This window comes from Littorina saxatilis, linkage group LG5, assembly GCF_037325665.1.
Source record: "Littorina saxatilis isolate snail1 linkage group LG5, US_GU_Lsax_2.0, whole genome shotgun sequence".
NCBI lineage: Eukaryota > Metazoa > Mollusca > Gastropoda > Littorinimorpha > Littorinidae > Littorina > Littorina saxatilis.
In genome coordinates, this window is record NC_090249.1 from 54,825,847 (window position 1) to 54,848,111 (window position 22,265).

Consider the following 22,265-nt stretch of genomic DNA (forward strand, 5'->3'; position numbering starts at 1 on the left):
AAAAAAACCAATATGAGAGGATCTGCCCCAAAAGTTGAAGTCACCTCTTCGTGAGTTGAGTTCTCCTCCTGCCATTGCAAGAAGTCCCTCTCCTCCTCCTCTGTCAGTTCGTAATCCTCCAAGTTTTCCTCCTCTTCCTCCTCTTTAGCGTAACCTGCTTCCTCTCGTGTTATGGTCTTCCCGAACTGGTTGTAGAACACTGGCTCCGACTGAAAACAATACTGAGGGTAAAGCCTTGTTACCTTTCTCTATTCTTTCAAGATGCAGGACATGTTGTAACAGGCAAACAGGTATTAAGATACAGAAACCCGTACAATGAATTTTTACATCAGATCTGGAACTTGTATGGCTTTCAATGCCAGTCACACCAACAGCTGCTAGCTCTTACTTGGGCCGTTTTGTACATCAGATCTGGAACTTGTATGGCTTTGAATGCCAGTCACACCAACAGCTGCTAGCTCTTACTTTGGCCGTTTTGTACATCAGATCTGGAACTTGTATGGCTTTGAATGCCAGTCACACCAACAGCTGCTAGCTCTTACTTTGGCCGGTTTGTACATCAGATCTGGAACTTTTATGGCTTTGAATGCCAGTCACACCAAAAGCTGCTAGCTCTTACTTGGGCCGGTTTGTACAGATACTAAACCAAAGGAATTGACACCAGTGTGAAAAGCTATTTTCAAAAAAACATAGTTCACAGGTAGAGAGACGACACACACAAAATCCATTACTTTGCATTTGTGGCAGACGGAAGAACTGGGAGGGAGGGAGTCTTACAATGGGCGTAAATTGACAGAGATTATAAAGAGAAAGTCTGTGAAAACAGGGCCTTAAAAGGAGGCTTCCACTGTACCCAAGCAGCAAACCCTGCTTTACCTGGACAAACCCTGCTTTACCTGGACAAACCCTGCTTTACCTGGACAAACCCTGCTTTACCTGGACAAACCCTGCTTTACCTGGACAAACCCTGCTTTACCTGGACAAACCCTGCTTTACCTGGACAAACCCTGCTTTACCTGGACAAACCCTGCTTTACCTGGACAAACCCTGCTTTACCTGGACAATCCCTGCTTTACCTGGACAAACCCTGCTTTACCTGGACAAACCCTGCTTTACCTGGACAAACCCTGCTTTACCTGGACAAACCCTGCTTTACCTGGACAATCCCTGCTTCACCTGGACAAACCCTGCTTTACCTGGACAAACCCTGCTTTACCTGGACAATCCCTGCTTTACCTGTACAATCCCTGCTTTACCTGGACAAACCCTGCTTTACCTGGACAAACCCTGCTTTACCTGGACAAACCCTGCTTTACCTGGACAAACCCTGCTTTACCTGGACAAACCCTGCTTTACCTGGACAAACCCTGCTTTACCTGGACAAACCCTGCTTTACCTGGACAATCCCTGCTTTACCTGGACAAACCCTGCTTTACCTGGACAAACCCTGCTTTACCTGGACAATCCCTGCTTTACCTGGACAAACCCTGCTTTACCTGGACAAACCCTGCTTTACCTGGACAATCCCTGCTTTACCTGGACAAACCCTGCTTTACCTGGACAAACCCTGCTTTACCTGGACAAACCCTGCTTTACCTGGACAACCCCTGCTTTACCTGGACAATCCCTGCTTTACCTGGACAAACCCTGCTTTACCTGGACAAACCCTGCTTTACCTGGACAAACCCTGCTTTACCTGGACAAACCCTGCTTTACCTGGACAAACCCTGCTTTACCTGGACAAACCCTGCTTTACCTGGACAAACTCTGGTGCAGGGACAGAGTTGGACTGCGGAATCTCTTGGGGTGGTCTGCTTTCTGGTCGCCCCCAGTTGTTGTCCCTCAGGTTGAGCACAGACTTCATCAGCAGTTTGTTGTTCCTGCAACGTACAAGTGGCAGCTCCCTTCACAAGTTGAACATTAGCACACAGAAGTCAGCGGACGACAGAGCAGACCAACAGACATACAGAGAAAAAGAAAGAAACCAGAAGTCAGCGGAAGACAGAGCAGACCAACAGACATACAGAGAAAAAGAAAGAAACACAAAAGTCAGCGGAAGACAGAGCAGCAGACCTGTTTACCCCCCCCCCCCCAAAGAAAATCAGGAATGCAACTGGTACATCTTTTTTTTGACAGCAGGGGGTGGGGGGGCGGAACCCCTGTAACACCCCCCCCCCCCCCCCCCCCTAAGCCCCCCCTGGACTATTTACAGTCAAGGTGCATGTGAACAAAACCACCTTACATTCTGTCACATCAGACATCCTGCATTAAAACCAGTCATAATAACACTCTCCAGAAGCTACCTTTAAGTTTAGAGTCCCGAATTGTTTATTTCATTTAAACATTTTCTTGTAAGTTTTTTGATTCAAAGAACTGTGATCTTTGCTATATTGGAGAAATATTAATGGAGATCAGTTTTAGACTCAGAAAGACTTGAATTTCGGCAACAGCGCAAGTCACTGATGAGCGCGACTATAGACGCGACTGACCGTAGCGAGAGATTGGTTCGCAGGTCTGAGAGATTCTGTCGAAGTAGAGACCTAGGTCAAATAAACTCGATGCGAAGCAGGCTCATGTTTTGCCAAACATAATTTGGTGTTTTTGTTTGTTTCCATGTTCATTTGTGTACTGCATTTTGTTAAAACTAATGCTGCGTCTAACCTCGGGACACGTGCCGCGACGTGACTCCTGACAGACTAGCTTTGTAGTTGCACTGATCTCAAGTCGATCACCAAAATGCATGTGATTCGCTCTTCTTAGCTTTCGCCAGACACCGCCACTTGACTTGATAGTTTTGCCGATATTTCTGTACAACTTTCGCTTTTTTGGTTGGCATTTCGTCCCCACAGAGATCGGCCTTACACTTCGGATAATGTCGATCTCAAAACCGCGCGGAATCCGACAAATACCGTGCACATGCGCAGGCAAGGCTGTTCCGGTCAGCTTTGAAATCACAGTCCTGGTGACCACCACAATTACGACTTCGAATTTTCGCGCACGGAAAAGGTTATCTCGACCGGAATTTCTGGAATTTTCAGTAGATTTCCATAAAACCGGAATTTAGACCCCAAATCCGTAATAATTTTGGACAATCCGGCAGAGTAAACAGGTCTGGAGCAGACCAACAGACATACAGAGAAAAAGAAAGAAGCACAAAAAAACAAACAAAAAAAAGAGACAGAAATAAAGTGGACTTTACTGTGAGAGGTTGGGCGAAGACTGCAGGCTGTTGAGTGTAGAAAATATATTGTTGAAGACCTGGAAACCCTCTGGTGTCCTGCGCATTGCATCCTCTGTTACACCTCCTGCAAGCTGTGTAGAAAAACAAGAAGAGCAAACGCTCGATCGAGTCACTTTCGCAGTTCTGAATATTATATGAGGCATCAGATGGACAGGAAGAAATTGCTATTCACAACACAATGAGTCACGTTCACATAAAATTTGAGCCCGGTCACTTTTATAGTTTCCGAGAAAAGCCCAACGTTAAGTTGTGTGTTGCCGAACAGAAAAGGCTAGTTATCTCCCTTGTTTTTCTGATAACGTTCGTAAAAGGCTACAGATGTAAATACTTTGATGTAAAGAATAATCCTACAAAGTTTCAATCACATCCGATGAACTTTGTCAAAGATATAAAATGTCTAATTTTTCCTTTGACGCTGACCTGTGACCTTGAAAAAGGTCAACGAAACCATCGTTAAAGTGTAGAGGTCATTGGAGGTCACGACTAAACAAAATATGAGCCCGATCGCTTTGATAGTTTCCGAGAAAAGTCCAACGTTAAGGTGGTGTCTACGGACGGCCGGCCGGACAGACTAACACTGACCGATTACATAGAGTCACTTTTTCTCAAGTGACTCAAAAAGAAAAAGTATTGTGAAACATTTTCCTTTTGGCCAAGACTCTGAAATATATGCAAACATGAAGACAAAGTGTGCATCAAGACACTCGTAAACCTTCCTTTCTGTTTGAAGTTAATATTGATGTTTGTCAATAGACAATGTTTGGAATTAACTCAGTCAGAATTTTCAAACGCTGTGGCAGAGTTATGCCCCAAGCAAAGAGGCAAGTGTGTCAAAGTGACAAAACACTGCTGACCAGCTTGGATTCGCAATCGAGGTGAACAACTTACTCTGATGTGTATGTTATGCAGTGTGCACTCCATATGATAACCCCTTCTATTGGAAATATGCACATCAGAGCCACAATTTGTTGCTGATTGCTTACCGAGATCCCTAAGCACATGTGTTTTCTTAAACTCACGTGACCTCAAGCCAAACCCATGTGACCTCAGTCAAGACTTGTCAGCGATCATTGCAGGCCAGCGATCATTGCCGCAACGAATCGATAACTCTGATGAGTGTATTTTCAAAACATACACTTTACATCTATTAGTTCGCCACGATCGTGAATCCAAATCAGTCAGCAGCGTCTTGTCACTCGCTTCCCTCATTGTTTGGGGCATAACTCTGCAACAGCACTTGAAAATCCTGACATAGTTGTTTCCAGAAAACATCTACTGGTTTGATCAACTGTAGTAAATCAAAGAGAGACCTGTACCCTCTGGGTTTTTCCCCTCAATCAGTTAAGAAATTCTATGCTTCACCATCTGTCCAAGCACTGTGTGCCAGCACACACACACATACAAAACACACACACACCTGAACGCCTGTGCACACACGCACGCACACACACAAGCAAAACAGTGATATCAGTAACACACCTTGAGCAACTGGCATGATGTCTTAACGCTGACGTCAGAAGGCTGTGATAGCAAGGTCAAGACAAGGTCGGTCAGAGCACTGGGCAGGAAGTCCAGTCGCTCTGTACCTGCCTGTGGAGAAAATTACAAAAGAAAATTCAATCAGGTGAGAAATTGCAACATGCTACAAGGACAGAATTTCTCCCCTCAAGCAACTTTTAGTTTACAAGGGGTAAAAAACTTAAAGGTCAGAGCTACAGTTTTTCCTTAAACTACCATACAAAGTTTGTTTAAACATAAGAGAAACACAGAAAAGTACAAAAGAGCAGGGTTTTAATTAAAGGGTGTGGGGGTGTGTGGGAGAGGGGGAGGTGGGATTGTAGGGAGTTTTAATTGGCCGGTCTTAAAATGGGGGTTCTACTGTATTATGGTTAACTTTCCCCGTTTCGCACAGTAATGGTATAACAGATAGGGCGATCGAGAGGGGTGGGGGGGATTACAGTAACATTGAGAAAGAGCTCCCCCCATGATTAACTTTCCCCGTTTTGCACGGTAATGGTATGGAAGAGAGAGTGATCAGGGGGGAGAGAGTGAGAGAGAGAGAGAGAGAGTGAGAGAGAGAGAGAGTGTGTGTGTGTGTGTGCGTGTGTGTGAACTTACTGTTACATTGAGAAAGAGCTCCCCCATGAAGAGTGTCAATCCGCACAGTGTGTTGAGACCTTCAGGACTGCCTTTCAGCAGCATTTCTCTTTGTTTGTAGTCCTGCTGGCACCTGGACAATGCAGTGCAAGTATTAATACATGTAGCACTTGGACCTACTGGGATTCACGACATGTTCAGTGAAATGAATGTATGGTGAAAAAGAGAGAGAGAAAGGGTGAGGTAGAGAAAGGAACAGAAGGGGGTGTGGAGCTGGGGAAGTAAACAGAGAGAGAGAAAGGGTGAGGTAAAGAAAGGAACAGAAGGGGGTATAGAGCTAGGGAAGTAAAGAGAGAGAGAGAGGGTGAGGTAGAGAAAGGAACAGAAGGGGGTGTGGAGCTGGGGAAGTAAAGAGAGAGAGAGAAAGGGTGAGGTAGAGAAAGGAACAGAAGGGGGTGTGGAGCTAGGGAAGTAAAGAGAGAGAGAGAAAGGGTGAGGTAGAGAAAAGAACAGAAGGGGGTGTGGAGCTGGGGAAGTAAACAGAGAGAGAGAAAGGGTGAGGTAGAGAAAAGAACAGAAGGGGGTGTGGAGCTGGGGAATTAAAGAGAGAGAGAAAGGGTGAGGTAGAGAAAGGAACAGAAGGGGGTGTGGAGCTGGGGAAGTAAAGAGAGAGAGAGAGAAAGGGTGAGGTAGAGAAAGGAACAGAAGGGGGTGTGGAGCTGGGGAAGTAAAAAGAGAGAGAGAAAGGGTGAGGGAGAGAAAGGAACAGAAGGGGGTGTGGAGCTGGGGAAGTAAAAAGAGAGAGAGAAAGGGTGAGGTAGAGAAAGGAACAGAAGGGGGTGTGGAGCTAGGGAAGTAAAGAGAGAGAGAAAGGGTGAGGTAGAGAAAGGAACAGAAGGGGGTGTGGAGCTGGGGAAGTAAAAAGAGAGAGAGAAAGGGTGAGGTAGAGAAAGGAACAGAAGGGGGTGTGGAGCTGGGGAAGTAAAGAGAGAGAAAGGGTGGGGTAGAGAAAGGAACAGAAGGGGGTGTGGAGCTGGGGAAGTAAACAGAGAGAGAGAAAGGGTGAGGTAGAGAAAGGAACAGAAGGGGGTGTGGAGCTAGGGAAGTAAAGAGAGAGAGAGAAAGGGTGAGGTAGAGAAAGGAACAGAAGGGGGTGTGGAGCTGGGGAATTAAAAAGAGAGAGAGAAAGGGTGAGGTAGAGAAAGGAACAGAAGGGGGTGTGGAGCTGGGGAAGTAAAAAGAGAGAGAGAGGGTGAGGTAGAGAAAGGAACAGAAGGGGGTGTGGAGCTAGGGAAGTAAAGAGAGAGAGAGAAAGGGTGAGGTAGAGAAAGGAACAGAAGGGGGTGTGGAGCTGGGGAATTAAAAAGAGAGAGAGAGAAAGGGTGAGGTAGAGAAAGGAACAGAAGGGGGTGTGGAGCTGGGGAAGTAAAGAGAGAGAGAAAGGGTGAGGTAGAGAAAGGAACAGAAGGGGGTGTGGAGCTGGGGAAGTAAAAAGAGAGAGAGAAAGGGTGAGGTAGAGAAAGGAACAGAAGGGGGTGTGGAGCTGGGGAAGTAAAAAGAGAGAGAGAGAAAGGGTGAGGTAGAGAAAGGAACAGAAGGGGGTGTGGAGCTGGGGAAGTAAAAAGAGAGAGAGAGAAAGGGTGAGGTAGAGAAAGGAACAGAAGGGGGTGTGGAGCTGGGGAAGTAAAGAGAGAGAGAGAGGGTGAGGTAGAGAAAAGAACAGAAGGGGGTGTGGAGCTAGGGAAGTAAAGAGAGAGAGAGAGAAAGGGTGAGGTAGAGAAAAGAACAGAAGGGGGTGTGGAGCTGGGGAAGTAAAGAGAGAAAGAGAAAGGGTGAGGTAGAGAAAAGAACAGAAGGGGGTGTGGAGCTGGGGAAGTAAAGAGAGAGAGAGAAAGGGTGAGGTAGAAAAAAGAACAGAAGGGGGTGTGGAGCTAGGGAAGTAAAGAGAGAGAGAGAGAAAGGGTGAGGTAGAGAAAGGAACAGAAGGGGGTGTGGAGCTAGGGAAGTAAAGAGAGAGAGAGAAAGGGTGAGGTAGAGAAAGGAACAGAAGGGGGTGTGGCGCTAGGGAAGTAAAAAGAGAGAGAGAAAGGGTGAGGTAGAGAAAGGAACAGAAGGGGGTGTGGAGCTAGGGAAGTAAAAAGAGAGAGAGAAAGGGTGAGGTAGAGAAAGGAACAGAAGGGGGTGTGGAGCTAGGGAAGTAAAAAGAGAGAGAGAAAGGGTGAGGTAGAGAAAGGAACAGAAGGGGGTGTGGAGCTAGGGAAGTAAAAAGAGAGAGAGAAAGGGTGAGGTAGAGAAAGGAACAGAAGGGGGTGTGGAGCTAGGGAAGTAAAAAGAGAGAGAGAAAGGGTGAGGTAGAGAAAGGAACAGAAGGGGGTGTGGCGCTAGGGAAGTAAAAAGAGAGAGAGAAAGGGTGAGGTAGAGAAAGGAACAGAAGGGGGTGTGGAGCTGGGGAAGTAAAGAGAGAGAGAGAAAGGGTGAGGTAGAGAAAAGAACAGAAGGGGGTGTGGAGCTGGGGAAGTAAAGAGAGAGAGAGAAAGGGTGAGGTAGAGAAAAGAACAGAAGGGGGTGTGGAGCTGGGGAAGTAAACAGAGAGAGAGAAAGGGTGAGGTAGAGAAAGGAACAGAAGGGGGTGTGGAGCTAGGGAAGTAAAAAGAGAGAGAGAACGGGTGAGGTAGAGAAAGGAACAGAAGGGGGTGTGGAGCTAGGGAAGTAAACAGAGAGAAAGAAAGGGTGAGGTAGAGAAAGGAACAGAAGGGGGTGTGGAGCTGGGGAAGTAAACAGAGAGAGAGAAAGGGTGAGGTAGAGAAAGGAACAGAAGGGGGTGTGGAGCTAGGGAAGTAAAAAAAGAGAGAGAAAGGGTGAGGTAGAGAAAAGAACAGAAGGGAGTGTGGAGCTAGGGAAGTAAAAAGAGAGAGAGAGGGTGAGGTAGAGAAAGGAACAGAAGGGGGTGTGGAGCTAGGGAAGTAAAAAGAGAGAGAGAGGGTGAGGTAGAGAAAGGAACAGAAGGGGGTGTGGAGCTAGGGAAGTAAAAAGAGAGAGAGAGGGTGAGGTAGAGAAAGGAACAGAAGGGGGTGTGGGGCTAGGGAAGTAAAGAGAGAGAGAGAAAGGGTGAGGTAGAGAAAGGAACAGAAGGGGGTGTGGAGCTAGGGAAGTAAAGAGAGAGAGAGAAAGGGTGAGGTAGAGAAAGGAACAGAAGGGGGTGTGGAGCTAGGGAAGTAAAAAGAGAGAGAGAGAAAGGGTGAGGTAGAGAAAGGAACAGAAGGGGGTGTGGAGCTAGGGAAGTAAAGAGAGAGAGGGTGAGGTAGAGAAAGGAACAGAAGGGGGTGTGGAGCTAGGGAAGTAAAGAGAGAGAGAGAAAGGGTGAGGTAGAGAAAGGAACAGAAGGGGGTGTGGAGCTAGGGAAGTAAACAGAGAGAAAGAAAGGGTGAGGTAGAGAAAGGAACAGAAGGGGGTGTGGAGCTGGGGAAGTAAACAGAGAGAGAGAAAGGGTGAGGTAGAGAAAGGAACAGAAGGGGGTGTGGAGCTAGGGAAGTAAAAAGAGAGAGAGAAAGGGTGAGGTAGAGAAAAGAACAGAAGGGGGTGTGGAGCTGGGGAAGTAAAAAGAGAGAGAGAGGGTGAGGTAGAGAAAGGAACAGAAGGGGGTGTGGAGCTAGGGAAGTAAAAAGAGAGAGAGAGGGTGAGGTAGAGAAAGGAACAGAAGGGGGTGTGGAGCTGGGGAAGTAAAAAGAGAGAGAGAGGGTGAGGTAGAGAAAGGAACAGAAGGGGGTGTGGAGCTAGGGAAGTAAAGAGAGAGAGAGAAAGGGTGAGGTAGAGAAAGGAACAGAAGGGGGTGTGGAGCTAGGGAAGTAAAGAGAGAGAGAGAAAGGGTGAGGTAGAGAAAGGAACAGAAGGGGGTGTGGAGCTAGGGAAGTAAAAAGAGAGAGAGAGAAAGGGTGAGGTAGAGAAAGGAACAGAAGGGGGTGTGGAGCTAGGGAAGTAAAGAGAGAGAGAGAAAGGGTGAGGTAGAGAAAGGAACAGAAGGGGGTGTGGAGCTAGGGAAGTAAAGAGAGAGAGAGAAAGGGTGAGGTAGAGAAAGGAACAGAAGGGGGTGTGGAGCTGGGGAAGTAAAAAGAGAGAGAGAGAAAGGGTGAGGTAGAGAAAGGAACAGAAGGGGGTGTGGAGCTGGGGAAGTAAAAAGAGAGAGAGAGAAAGGGTGAGGTAGAGAAAAGAACAGAAGGGGGTGTGGAGCTAGGGAAGTAAAGAGAGAGAGAGAGGGTGAGGTAGAGAAAGGAACAGAAGGGGGTGTGGAGCTAGGGAAGTAAAGAGAGAGAGAGAGGGTGAGGTAGAGAAAGGAACAGAAGGGGGTGTGGAGCTAGGGAAGTAAAAAGAGAGAGAGAAAGGGTGAGGTAGAGAAAGGAACAGAAGGGGGTGTGGAGCTAGGGAAGTAAAGAAAGAGAGAGAAAGGGTGAGGTAGAGAAAGGAACAGAAGGGGGTGTGGGGCTAGGGAAGTAAAGAGAGAGAGAGAAAGGGTGAGGTAGAGAAAGGAACAGAAGGGGGTGTGGAGCTAGGGAAGTAAAAAGAGAGAGAGAAAGGGTGAGGTAGAGAAAGGAACAGAAGGGGGTGTGGAGCTGGGGAAGTAAAGAGAGAGAGAGAAAGGGTGAGGTAGAGAAAGGAACAGAAGGGGGTGTGGAGCTGGGGAAGTAAAGAGAGAGAGAGAAAGGGTGAGGTAGAGAAAGGAACAGAAGGGGGTGTGGAGCTAGGGAAGTAAAGAGAGAGAGAGAAAGGGTGAGGTAGAGAAAGGAACAGAAGGGGGTGTGGAGCTGGGGAAGTAAAGAGAGAGAGAGAAAGGGTGAGGTAGAGAAAGGAACAGAAGGGGGTGTGGAGCTGGGGAAGTAAAAAGAGAGAGAGAGAAAGGGTGAGGTAGAGAAAGGAACAGAAGGGGGTGTGGAGCTAGGGAAGTAAAGAGAGAGAGAGAGTGAGGTAGAGAAAGGAACAGAAGGGGGTGTGGGGCTAGGGAAGTAAAGAGAGAGAGAGGGTGAGGTAGAGAAAGGAACAGAAGGGGGTGTGGAGCTAGGGAAGTAAAGAGAGAGAGAGGGTGAGGTAGAGAAAGGAACAGAAGGGGGTGTGGAGCTAGGGAAGTAAAGAGAGAGAGAGAAAGGGTGAGGTAGAGAAAGGAACAGAAGGGGGTGTGGAGCTAGGGAAGTAAAGAGAGAGAGAGAAAGGGTGAGGTAGAGAAAGGAACAGAAGGGGGTGTGGAGCTGGGGAAGTAAAAAGAGAGAAAGGGTGAGGTAGAGAAAGGAATAGAAGGGGGTGTGGAGCTAGGGAAGTAAAGAGAGAGAGAGAGTGAGGTAGAGAAAGGAACAGAAGGGGGTGTGGGGCTAGGGAAGTAAAGAGAGAGAAAGGGTGAGGTAGAGAAAGGAACAGAAGGGGGTGTGGGGCTAGGGAAGTAAAGAGAGAGAGAGAGAGTGAGGTAGAGAAAGGAACAGAAGGGGGTGTGGGGCTAGGGAAGTAAAGAGAGAGAGGGTGAGGTAGAGAAAGGAACAGAAGGGGGTGTGGAGCTAGGGAAGTAAAGAGAGAGAGAGAAAGGGTGAGGTAGAGAAAGGAACAGAAGGGGGTGTGGGGCTAGGGAAGTAAAGAGAGAGAAAGGGTGAGGTAGAGAAAGGAACAGAAGGGGGTGTGGAGCTAGGGAAGTAAAAAGAGAGAGAGAGAGGGTGAGGTAGAGAAAGGAACAGAAGGGGGTGTGGAGCTAGGGAAGTAAAGAGAGAGAGAGAGAGGGTGAGGTAGAGAAAGGAACAGAAGGGGGTGTGGGGCTAGGGAAGTAAAGAGAGAGAGAGAAAGGGTGAGGTAGAGAAAGGAACAGAAGGGGGTGTGGAGCTAGGGAAGTAAAGAGAGAGAGAGAAAGGGTGAGGTAGAGAAAGGAACAGAAGGGGGTGTGGAGCTGGGGAAGTAAAGAGAGAGAGAGAAAGGGTGAGGTAGAGAAAGGAACAGAAGGGGGTGTGGAGCTGGGGAAGTAAAGAGAGAGAGAGAAAGGGTGAGGTAGAGAAAGGAACAGAAGGGGGTGTGGAGCTAGGGAAGTAAAGAGAGAGAGAGAGAGGGTGAGGTAGAGAAAGGAACAGAAGGGGGTGTGGGGCTAGGGAAGTAAAGAGAGAGAGAGAAAGGGTGAGGTAGAGAAAGGAACAGAAGGGGGTGTGGAGCTAGGGAAGTAAAGAGAGAGAGAGAAAGGGTGAGGTAGAGAAAGGAACAGAAGGGGGTGTGGAGCTGGGGAAGTAAAGAGAGAGAGAGAAAGGGTGAGGTAGAGAAAGGAACAGAAGGAGGTGTGGAGCTAGGGAAGTAAAGAGAGAGAGAGAGAGAAAGGGTGCGGTAGAGAAAGGAACAGAAGGGGGTGTGGAGCTAGGAAAGTAAAGAGAGAGAGAAAGGGTGAGGTAGAGAAAGGAACAGAAGGGGGTGTGGAGCTGGGGAAGTAAAGAGAGAGAGAGAAAGGGTGAGGTAGAGAAAGGAACAGAAGGGGGTGTGGAGCTGGGGAAGTAAAGAGAGAGAGAGAAAGGGTGAGGTAGAGAAAGGAACAGAAGGGGGTGTGGAGCTGGGGAAGTAAAGAGAGAGAGAGAAAGGGTGAGGTAGAGAAAGGAACAGAAGGGGGTGTGGAGCTAGGGAAGTAAAGAGAGAGAGAGAAAGGGTGAGGTAGAGAAAGGAACAGAAGGGGGTGTGGAGCTAGGGAAGTAAACAGAGAGAGAGAAAGGGTGAGGTAGAGAAAAGAACAGAAGGGGGTGTGGAGCTAGGGAAGTAAAGAGAGAGAGAGAAAGGGTGAGGTAGAGAAAAGAACAGAAGGGGGTGTGGAGCTAGGGAAGTAAACAGAGAGAGAGAGGGTGAGGTAGAGAAAAGAACAGAAGGAGGTGTGGAGCTGGGGAAGTAAAGAGAGAGAGAGAAAGGGTGAGGTAGAGAAAGGAACAGAAGGGGGTGTGGAGCTAGGGAAGTAAAGAGAGAGAGAGAAAGGGTGAGGTAGAGAAAGGAACAGAAGGGGGTGTGGAGCTAGGGAAGTAAAGAGAGAGAGAGAAAGGGTGAGGTAGAGAAAGGAACAGAAGGGGGTGTGGAGCTGGGGAAGTAAAGAGAGAGAGAGAAAGGGTGAGGTAGAGAAAAGAACAGAAGGGGGTGTGGAGCTGGGGAAGTAAAGAGAGAGAGAGAAAGGGTGAGGTAGAGAAAAGAACAGAAGGGGGTGTGGAGCTGGGGAAGTAAACAGAGAGAGAGAAAGGGTGAGGTAGAGAAAGGAACAGAAGGGGGTGTGGAGCTAGGGAAGTAAAAAGAGAGAGAGAACGGGTGAGGTAGAGAAAGGAACAGAAGGGGGTGTGGAGCTAGGGAAGTAAACAGAGAGAAAGAAAGGGTGAGGTAGAGAAAGGAACAGAAGGGGGTGTGGAGCTGGGGAAGTAAACAGAGAGAGAGAAAGGGTGAGGTAGAGAAAGGAACAGAAGGGGGTGTGGAGCTAGGGAAGTAAAAAGAGAGAGAGAAAGGGTGAGGTGGAGAAAAGAACAGAAGGGGGTGTGGAGCTAGGGAAGTAAAAAGAGAGAGAGAGGGTGAGGTAGAGAAAGGAACAGAAGGGGGTGTGGAGCTAGGGAAGTAAAAAGAGAGAGAGAGGGTGAGGTAGAGAAAGGAACAGAAGGGGGTGTGGAGCAAGGGAAGTAAAAAGAGAGAGAGAGGGTGAGGTAGAGAAAGGAACAGAAGGGGGTGTGGAGCTAGGGAAGTAAAGAGAGAGAGAGAAAGGGTGAGGTAGAGAAAGGAACAGAAGGGGGTGTGGAGCTAGGGAAGTAAAGAGAGAGAGAGAAAGGGTGAGGTAGAGAAAGGAACAGAAGGGGGTGTGGAGCTAGGGAAGTAAAAAGAGAGAGAGAGAAAGGGTGAGGTAGAGAAAGGAACAGAAGGGGGTGTGGAGCTAGGGAAGTAAACAGAGAGAGAGAAAGGGTGAGGTAGAGAAAGGAACAGAAGGGGGTGTGGAGCTGGGGAAGTAAAAAGAGAGAGAGAGAAAGGGTGAGGTAGAGAAAGGAACAGAAGGGGGTGTGGAGCTGGGGAAGTAAAAAGAGAGAGAGAGAAAGGGTGAGGTAGAGAAAAGAACAGAAGGGGGTGTGGAGCTAGGGAAGTAAAGAGAGAGAGAGAGGGTGAGGTAGAGAAAGGAACAGAAGGGGGTGTGGAGCTAGGGAAGTAAAGAGAGAGAGAGAGGGTGAGGTAGAGAAAGGAACAGAAGGGGGTGTGGAGCTAGGGAAGTAAAAAGAGAGAGAGAAAGGGTGAGGTAGAGAAAGGAACAGAAGGGGGTGTGGAGCTAGGGAAGTAAAGAGAGAGAGAGAAAGGGTGAGGTAGAGAAAGGAACAGAAGGGGGTGTGGGGCTAGGGAAGTAAAGAGAGAGAGAGAAAGGGTGAGGTAGAGAAAGGAACAGAAGGGGGTGTGGAGCTAGGGAAGTAAAAAGAGAGAGAGAACGGGTGAGGTAGAGAAAGGAACAGAAGGGGGTGTGGAGCTGGGGAAGTAAAGAGAGAGAGAGAAAGGGTGAGGTAGAGAAAGGAACAGAAGGGGGTGTGGAGCTGGGGAAGTAAAGAGAGAGAGAGAAAGGGTGAGGTAGAGAAAGGAACAGAAGGGGGTGTGGAGCTAAGGAAGTAAAGAGAGAGAGAGAAAGGGTGAGGTAGAGAAAGGAACAGAAGGGGGTGTGGAGCTAGGGAAGTAAAGAGAGAGAGAGAAAGGGTGAGGTAGAGAAAGGAACAGAAGGGGGTGTGGAGCTGGGGAAGTAAAAAGAGAGAGAGAGAAAGGGTGAGGTAGAGAAAGGAACAGAAGGGGGTGTGGAGCTAGGGAAGTAAAGAGAGAGAGAGAGTGAGGTAGACAAAGGAACAGAAGGGGGTGTGGGGCTAGGGAAGTAAAGAGAGAGAGAGGGTGAGGTAGAGAAAGGAACAGAAGGGGGTGTGGAGCTAGGGAAGTAAAGAGAGAGAGAGGGTGAGGTAGAGAAAGGAACAGAAGGGGGTGTGGAGCTAGGGAAGTAAAGAGAGAGAGAGAAAGGGTGAGGTAGAGAAAGGAACAGAAGGGGGTGTGGAGCTAGGGAAGTAAAGAGAGAGAGAGAAAGGGTGAGGTAGAGAAAGGAACAGAAGGGGGTGTGGAGCTGGGGAAGTAAAAAGAGAGAAAGGGTGAGGTAGAGAAAGGAATAGAAGGGGGTGTGGAGCTAGGGAAGTAAAGAGAGAGAGAGAGTGAGGTAGAGAAAGGAACAGAAGGGGGTGTGGGGCTAGGGAAGTAAAGAGAGAGAAAGGGTGAGGTAGAGAAAGGAACAGAAGGGGGTGTGGGGCTAGGGAAGTAAAGAGAGAGAGAGAGTGAGGTAGAGAAAGGAACAGAAGGGGGTGTGGGGCTAGGGAAGTAAAGAGAGAGAGGGTGAGGTAGAGAAAGGAACAGAAGGGGGTGTGGAGCTAGGGAAGTAAAGAGAGAGAGAGAAAGGGTGAGGTAGAGAAAGGAACAGAAGGGGGTGTGGGGCTAGGGAAGTAAAGAGAGAGAGAGAAAGGGTGAGGTAGAGAAAGGAACAGAAGGGGGTGTGGGGCTAGGGAAGTAAAGAGAGAGAGAGGGTGAGGTAGAGAAAGGAACAGAAGGGGGTGTGGAGCTAGGGAAGTAAAGAGAGAGAGAGAAAGGGTGAGGTAGAGAAAGGAACAGAAGGGGGTGTGGAGCTAGGGAAGTAAAGAGAGAGAGAAAGGGTGAGGTAGAGAAAGGAACAGAAGGGGGTGTGGAGCTAGGGAAGTAAAAAGAGAGAGAGAGAGGGTGAGGTAGAGAAAGGAACAGAAGGGGGTGTGGAGCTAGGGAAGTAAAGAGAGAGAGAGAGAGGGTGAGGTAGAGAAAGGAACAGAAGGGGGTGTGGGGCTAGGGAAGTAAAGAGAGAGAGAGAAAGGGTGAGGTAGAGAAAGGAACAGAAGGGGGTGTGGAGCTAGGGAAGTAAAGAGAGAGAGAGAAAGGGTGAGGTAGAGAAAGGAACAGAAGGGGGTGTGGAGCTGGGGAAGTAAAGAGAGAGAGAGAAAGGGTGAGGTAGAGAAAGGAACAGAAGGGGGTGTGGAGCTGGGGAAGTAAAGAGAGAGAGAGAAAGGGTGAGGTAGAGAAAGGAACAGAAGGGGGTGTGGAGCTAGGGAAGTAAAGAGAGAGAGAGAGAGGGTGAGGTAGAGAAAGGAACAGAAGGGGGTGTGGGGCTAGGGAAGTAAAGAGAGAGAGAGAAAGGGTGAGGTAGAGAAAGGAACAGAAGGGGGTGTGGAGCTAGGGAAGTAAAGAGAGAGAGAGAAAGGGTGAGGTAGAGAAAGGAACAGAAGGGGGTGTGGAGCTGGGGAAGTAAAGAGAGAGAGAGAAAGGGTGAGGTAGAGAAAGGAACAGAAGGAGGTGTGGAGCTAGGGAAGTAAAGAGAGAGAGAGAGAGAAAGGGTGCGGTAGAGAAAGGAACAGAAGGGGGTGTGGAGCTAGGGAAGTAAAGAGAGAGAGAGAAAGGGTGAGGTAGAGAAAGGAACAGAAGGGGGTGTGGAGCTGGGGAAGTAAAGAGAGAGAGAGAAAGGGTGAGGTAGAGAAAGGAACAAAAGGGGGTGTGGAGCTGGGGAAGTAAAGAGAGAGAGAGAAAGGGTGAGGTAGAGAAAGGAACAGAAGGGGGTGTGGAGCTGGGGAAGTAAAGAGAGAGAGAGAAAGGGTGAGGTAGAGAAAGGAACAGAAGGGGGTGTGGAGCTAGGGAAGTAAAGAGAGAGAGAGAAAGGGTGAGGTAGAGAAAGGAACAGAAGGGGGTGTGGAGCTAGGGAAGTAAACAGAGAGAGAGAAAGGGTGAGGTAGAGAAAAGAACAGAAGGGGGTGTGGAGCTAGGGAAGTAAAGAGAGAGAGAGAAAGGGTGAGGTAGAGAAAAGAACAGAAGGGGGTGTGGAGCTAGGGAAGTAAAGAGAGAGAGAGAGGGTGAGGTAGAGAAAAGAACAGAAGGAGGTGTGGAGCTGGGGAAGTAAAGAGAGAGAGAGAAAGGGTGAGGTAGAGAAAGGAACAGAAGGGGGTGTGGAGCTAGGGAAGTAAAGAGAGAGAGAGAAAGGGTGAGGTAGAGAAAGGAACAGAAGGGGGTGTGGAGCTAGGGAAGTAAAGAGAGAGAGAGAAAGGGTGAGGTAGAGAAAGGAACAGAAGGGGGTGTGGAGCTAGGGAAGTAAAGAGAGAGAGAGAAAGGGTGAGGTAGAGAAAGGAACAGAAGGGGGTGTGGAGCTGGGGAAGTAAAGAGAGAGAGAGAAAGGGTGAGGTAGAGAAAGGAACAGAAGGGGGTGTGGAGCTAGGGAAGTAAAGAGAGAGAGAGAAAGGGTGAGGTAGAGAAAGGAACAGAAGGGGGTGTGGAGCTGGGGAAGTAAAAAGAGAGAGAGAGGGTGAGGTAGAGAAAGGAACAGAAGGGGGTGTGGAGCTAGGGAAGTAAAGAGAGAGAGAGGGGAAGGGTGAGGTAGAGAAAGGAACAGAAGGGGGTGTGGAGCTGGGGAAGTAAAGAGAGAGAGAGAAAGGGTGAGGTAGAGAAAGGAACAGAAGGGGGTGTGGAGCTAGGGAAGTAAAGAGAGAGAGAGAAAGGGTGAGGTAGAGAAAGGAACAGAAGGGGGTGTGGAGCTAGGGAAGTAAAAAGAGAGAGAGAAAGGGTGAGGTAGAGAAAGGAACAGAAGGGGGTGTGGAGCTAGGGAAGTAAAGAGAGAGAGAGAAAGGGTGAGGTAGAGAAAGGAACAGAAGGGGGTGTGGAGCTAGGGAAGTAAAAAGAGAGAGAGAAAGGGTGAGGTAGAGAAAGGAACAGAAGGGGGTGTGGAGCTAGGGAAGTAAAGAGAGAGAGAGAAAGGGTGAGGTAGAGAAAGGAACAGAAGGGGGTGTGGAGCTAGGGAAGTAAAGAGAGAGAGAGAGAGGAAGGGTGAGGTAGAGAAAGGAACAGAAGGGGGTGTGGAGCTGGGGAAGTAAAAAGAGAGAGAGAGAGGAAGGGTGAGGTAGAGAAAGGAACAGAAGGGGGTGTGGAGCTAGGGAAGTAAAAAGAGAGAGAGGGGAAGGGTGAGGTAGAGAAAGGAACAGAAGGGGGTGTGGAGCTGGGGAAGTAAAGAGAGAGAGAGGAAGGGTGAGGTAGAGAAAGGAACAGAAGGGGGTGTGGAGCTGGGGAATTAAAGAGAGAGAGAGAAAGGGTGAGGTAGAGAAAGGAACAGAAGGGGGTGTGGAGCTAGGGAAGTAAAGAGAGAGAGAGAAAGGGTGAGGTAGAGAAAGGAACAGAAGGGGGTGTGGAGCTAGGGAAGTAAAGAGAGAGAGAGAAAGGGTGAGGTAGAGAAAGGAACAGAAGGGGGTGTGGAGCTAGGGAAGTAAAGAGAGAGAGAGAAAGGGTGAGGTAGAGAAAGGAACAGAAGGGGGTGTGGAGCTAGGGAAGTAAACAGAGAGAGAGAAAGGGTGAGGTAGAGAAAGGAACAGAAGGGGGTGTGGAGCTGGGGAAGTAAAAAGAGAGAGAGAGAAAGGGTGAGGTAGAGAAAGGAACAGAAGGGGGTGTGGAGCTGGGGAAGTAAAAAGAGAGAGAGAAAGGAATGTCAGAAACAAGAGGTAGGTGGTAGGGTGGAAGAGAGAGAGGGGGGAGGGGGAGAGAGATAGAGAGAGGGGGGAGAGAGGGGGGAGAGAGAGAGGGAGAGAGAGATGGAGAAAGAGGGAGAGAGGGAAAAGGGGAGAGAGAGAGATTGAGTGAGAGAGAGAAAGAGAGAGAGAGAGAGAGAGAGAGAGAGAGAGAGAGATGGAGAAAGGGAGAGAGAGATGGTGAAAGAGAGAAAAAGAGAGAGAAATGGAGACAGAGAAACAGCAAAAGAGAGATAAAGAAATAGAGAGAGATGCAGAGAAAGATCATAATCTGTAAGAAAGAGACCATTTGTGCCTAATTCTGTTTAAAAAGGGTCTGCAAATATGTATGTCTGTGTTTTATGCAAACATTGGAAGTATGTGATAAAAAAAAGAACACATGACAAATAAAACTCACTTGTTCAAAAACTCAAATTTAAAGTTTCCAAAGATTTTATGATCCTTTAGCTCGCTGCAGAGAAAGTGGACAACTCGGGCACCAGTGTAGCGAAAGTTGGGCTCGTAAATACTCTGGCAAAAACAAGTGGAAAAGTACACAACATTAAACACACACTGACAGGAAAATTAAAAACGTCCGTAAAAAGGGTTCAACTACGACTCGGCTTTATTTTCATTTATTGTTACACATATATTTTTCTACGTTCTGCAGAATGACACTGCAGCTGTTCTTAAATCTTAAATCTGTCATTACATAGCAACAAAGAAGTTTAGTTGGAGCAAGAATCATTTGGTCTTTTGAGGTCCTCCTTTTCTCGTGTGGTATATATATATGTGTTCGTTTGTGTTTTTTTGTTTGTTCGTTCATGGGCTGAAACTCCCACGGCTTTTACGTGTATGACGGTTTTTATCCCGCCATTTAGGCAGCCATACGCCGCTTTCGGAGGAAGCATGCTGGGTATTTTCGTGTTTCTGTAACCCACCGAACTCTGACATGGATTACAGGATCTTTTTCGTGCGCACTTGGTCTTGTGCTTGCGTGTACACACGGGGGGTGTTCGGACACCGAGGAGAGTCTGCACACAAAGTTGACTCTGAGAAATAAATCTCTCGCCGAACGTGGGGACGAACTCACGCTGACAGCTGCCAACTGGATACAAATCCAGCGCGCTACCGACTGAGCTACATCCCCGCCCTAACTGAGCTACATCCCCGCTCTGACTGAGCTACATCCCCGCCCTGACTGAGCTACATCCCCGCCCTGACTGAGCTACATCCCCGTGTTCGTTTGTGTACATGAACATAAACCTCAAAACAGATAGACTGCTAACGTTCCATAATTCACATGAACATAGACTGCTAACGTTCCATAATTCACATGAACATAGACTGCTAACGTTCCATAATTCACATGAACATAGACTGCTAACGTTCCATAATTCACATGAACATAGACTGCTAACGTTCCATAATTCACATGAACATAGACTGCTAACGTTCCATAATTCACATGAACATAGACTGCTAACGTTCCATAATTCACATGAACATAGACTGCTAACGTTCCATAATTCACATGAAGTGATGAACATAGACTGCTAACGTTCCATAATTCACATGAACATAGACACATTTGTGTTTCCACAGCATCAACACGTATGCCTGTTTGCTAACTTCACATAATAAATAATCACACGAGCAACTCACAGAAAGTAAAGAATCCAACCAACCTGTTGGTACAAAATCTCTATGACCATCTGCAAAATCTGAGGTGTGTCGGCTTGCCGCAGTTTGTCGCAGAGGGGAGACAAGTAGTCGCGAACATTCGCCGGTAACGTGGTGAGCACCATCATGGTGTTGGAAAACTCGGACAGCAGATGCATCGTCCGTTGATCCATTGATCCGTCTGCCATCTGATTGGTCCCCGTGGGGTACGGGCCTCCTCCTCCGCCAGGGTAGGGGTTGTTGCTTCCCCCTGAATAGGAGTTATTTGCTCCTTGGTAAGGGTTGCCTCCACCTGGGGGGAATTGGTTGGCTCCCCCTGGATACTGGTTGATGCCGCCTGACAGGTTCATCTGGTTGAAAGTGTCGATGAAGGCTTCCTGCTGCTGTGGGTGGGGTGGTGGCATCTGTGGACAAGAGAACACGACAAAAAGGGTTTGTGAGAGGACTGTGTTTGTGAGTGTGCAAGAGAAAGAGATGAGTGAAACACACCTAAAAATTAAAGCCAAAGCTATAGGTACACACATACCTCCTGAAGATTTACCGATTACAAAAATCCAAAAAGACCTTCCAGATTACCCCTACTTGGTTAAAATTAGGCCTGACCAATCCAACTATGAACAGATCAAAAGTCGACTGTAAACAGCACATTGTCTGAAAGCATGAGCTCCTCATTTTCTTTCTCCGTGATTATTTGGATCTTGGCTTACAAATAATAAAGTGGTTCCACAACTATCCGCAACTGATTATGCACCTTTTCAATACAGTAAACAGGGAATCAAAGAGGTTTGTATTGTGATAACTAAATAAGAAGCCAAAGGAAACATGTGGAAGAAAAAAATCAGAGCACAACCTAGCTTGTTCACAAAGAAGCTTTGCCATCTCAAAACTCTCTTCATAAAGTAGAGCTTAACAACCTCTTAACACTACAATCTTAAAACAATTATGCCTTGTGCCACATGATTTTGGTCCTTGTCAAAACAGAGGTACATGTTATTTTTTAAAAAAATCAAAAAATCATTGATTCATGTCCGGCGATCAATCAAAAATAACCTCTTCTTCGATCTTCTGAAAGCAATGACATGTTAAGAAACTTAACAAATGTTACACAGAAACACTGGTATTTACTCCATTTAAAAATGAACAAACTGGCACAAGATTTAGATAAGGCAGTACCAGCACGACTGTCAATCAAACTAACGAAAGTACACGTACAGTGGAACACCCAATTTAAGACTCCCTCCCTTTTGAGACCCTGTTTTCTGAGACTTTCTGTTCATTACCTCTGTCAATTTACCCCCATTTTAAGACTCCCTCCTTTTTAAGACCTGATTTTCTCAGATGTTTGGAGGTCTTAAAAGGGGGGTTCCACTGTACCATGGTATGATAACACCACATGCATTGTGCAAGTTTGTGCTTATTTTCCACACTTGAATGTTATTTGCAGAGTAATATCATTACCAGTTACTCATTTACTTGTTTGCTGATTACTATTAGTTGTTACTTCATGTCACTAAAACAACAAAAACAGACATACACATTTCACAAATATTTCAAGACCTTCAGCTTAATTACATGAAGAAATGAAAATAAGCAAAGAAAAAGCCCAATGTCAGTTGCAGTTATGCATATTTAAGCAAACCAGCACTGACACTGCATTTTGCTGCAACCACAAACAAGCGCCTATTGCATGTTTATACTTCAAACACTGTCCCATTAGTTGAAGGCAGGTGCAAAAGAGGGCCATGCTTAAATCCACTAGCACACGGGGTAAGCAAAAGTAGTGGTACAGTATATGGTAGCATTCTGCGAATGTCAGTCTCATCGTCTGTTTCATACAGAGGAACCCCACTTTTAAGACTCCCTCCTTGTTGAGACCTTTTCATACACACACAAACCTCTGTCAATTTACCCCCATTTTCAGACTCCCTCCTTGTTAAGACCTGATTTTCTCAGATTCTTGGAGGTCTTAAAAGGGGGTTCCACCGTACCAACGGCATATTCAAATACTATACACTAATGCCATCATTCTAAACTTCATCAAAGACTGCAAGACTATTCAATTTTACACGGGAAGGAAGATATCTTCAAGTCCAAAGACATAAAAACAAGTCGCGTAAGGCAAAATTACTATGTACATTTAGTCAAGCTGTCGAACTCACGGAATGAAACTGAACGCACAGTATTTTTTTCACCAAGACAGTACAGCTTTGTCAATTTTTTTTCACCAAGACAAGTACAGCTTCGTCAATCCCCGCGAGAAGGAAATCGCTCACCTCCCACGTGCAAAACGCAGTGATATGCACACGCCAGAATAGCGCGGTAGCGTATTGTGTTAACCACTTGCCTGCCTTAGGACGGGTATACCCGTCCTGCGCTTGTGCAGCCGCAGCGCCTTAAGACGGGATTTTCCAGAAGTGCGATGTCACTGCTGACACAAAAATAGCAGCCAATGGCTTGGTAGGATACCTCATTCTCATGAATAAACATAAATGGTGACGCGGTTTTGCGTCTGAAGGCTATTTTCGGCCTTGGCGACAGGATAGGGGAGAGAAATCTTGACTCGTCAAAATGGCTAACGGTGGAAGTCGACCGGGCCGTAGTAGGGAAAAACAAAGCCGGACTGACGCTACAGGGGGTGCAAATGATTATGGATACTGACAGGGGAAGGGGGAGATCTTCTTTCGGACGATTCGTTGGAAACAGGTAGATGA

At 47.4% G+C, this 22,265-nt stretch overlaps 1 protein-coding gene across 3 annotated transcripts in view; it reads right to left on the reverse strand.

The window, feature by feature from the left end:
* LOC138967454 (polyadenylate-binding protein-interacting protein 1-like) overlaps positions 1–22,265 on the reverse strand; it is a 33,067-nt gene that overhangs the window by 3,629 nt on the left and 7,173 nt on the right. For all 3 annotated transcript variants that reach the window (XM_070340003.1, XM_070340004.1, XM_070340002.1), the window contains 7 exons: positions 19,560–19,958; positions 18,290–18,402; positions 5,360–5,471; positions 4,721–4,831; positions 3,200–3,312; positions 1,757–1,880; positions 45–209 (listed from right to left, as the gene is read on the reverse strand). In XM_070340003.1, coding sequence (XP_070196104.1) covers positions 45–209; positions 1,757–1,880; positions 3,200–3,312; positions 4,721–4,831; positions 5,360–5,471; positions 18,290–18,402; positions 19,560–19,958 — 1,137 coding nt within the window. The remainder of the gene's footprint in view (positions 1–44; positions 210–1,756; positions 1,881–3,199; positions 3,313–4,720; positions 4,832–5,359; positions 5,472–18,289; positions 18,403–19,559; positions 19,959–22,265) is intronic.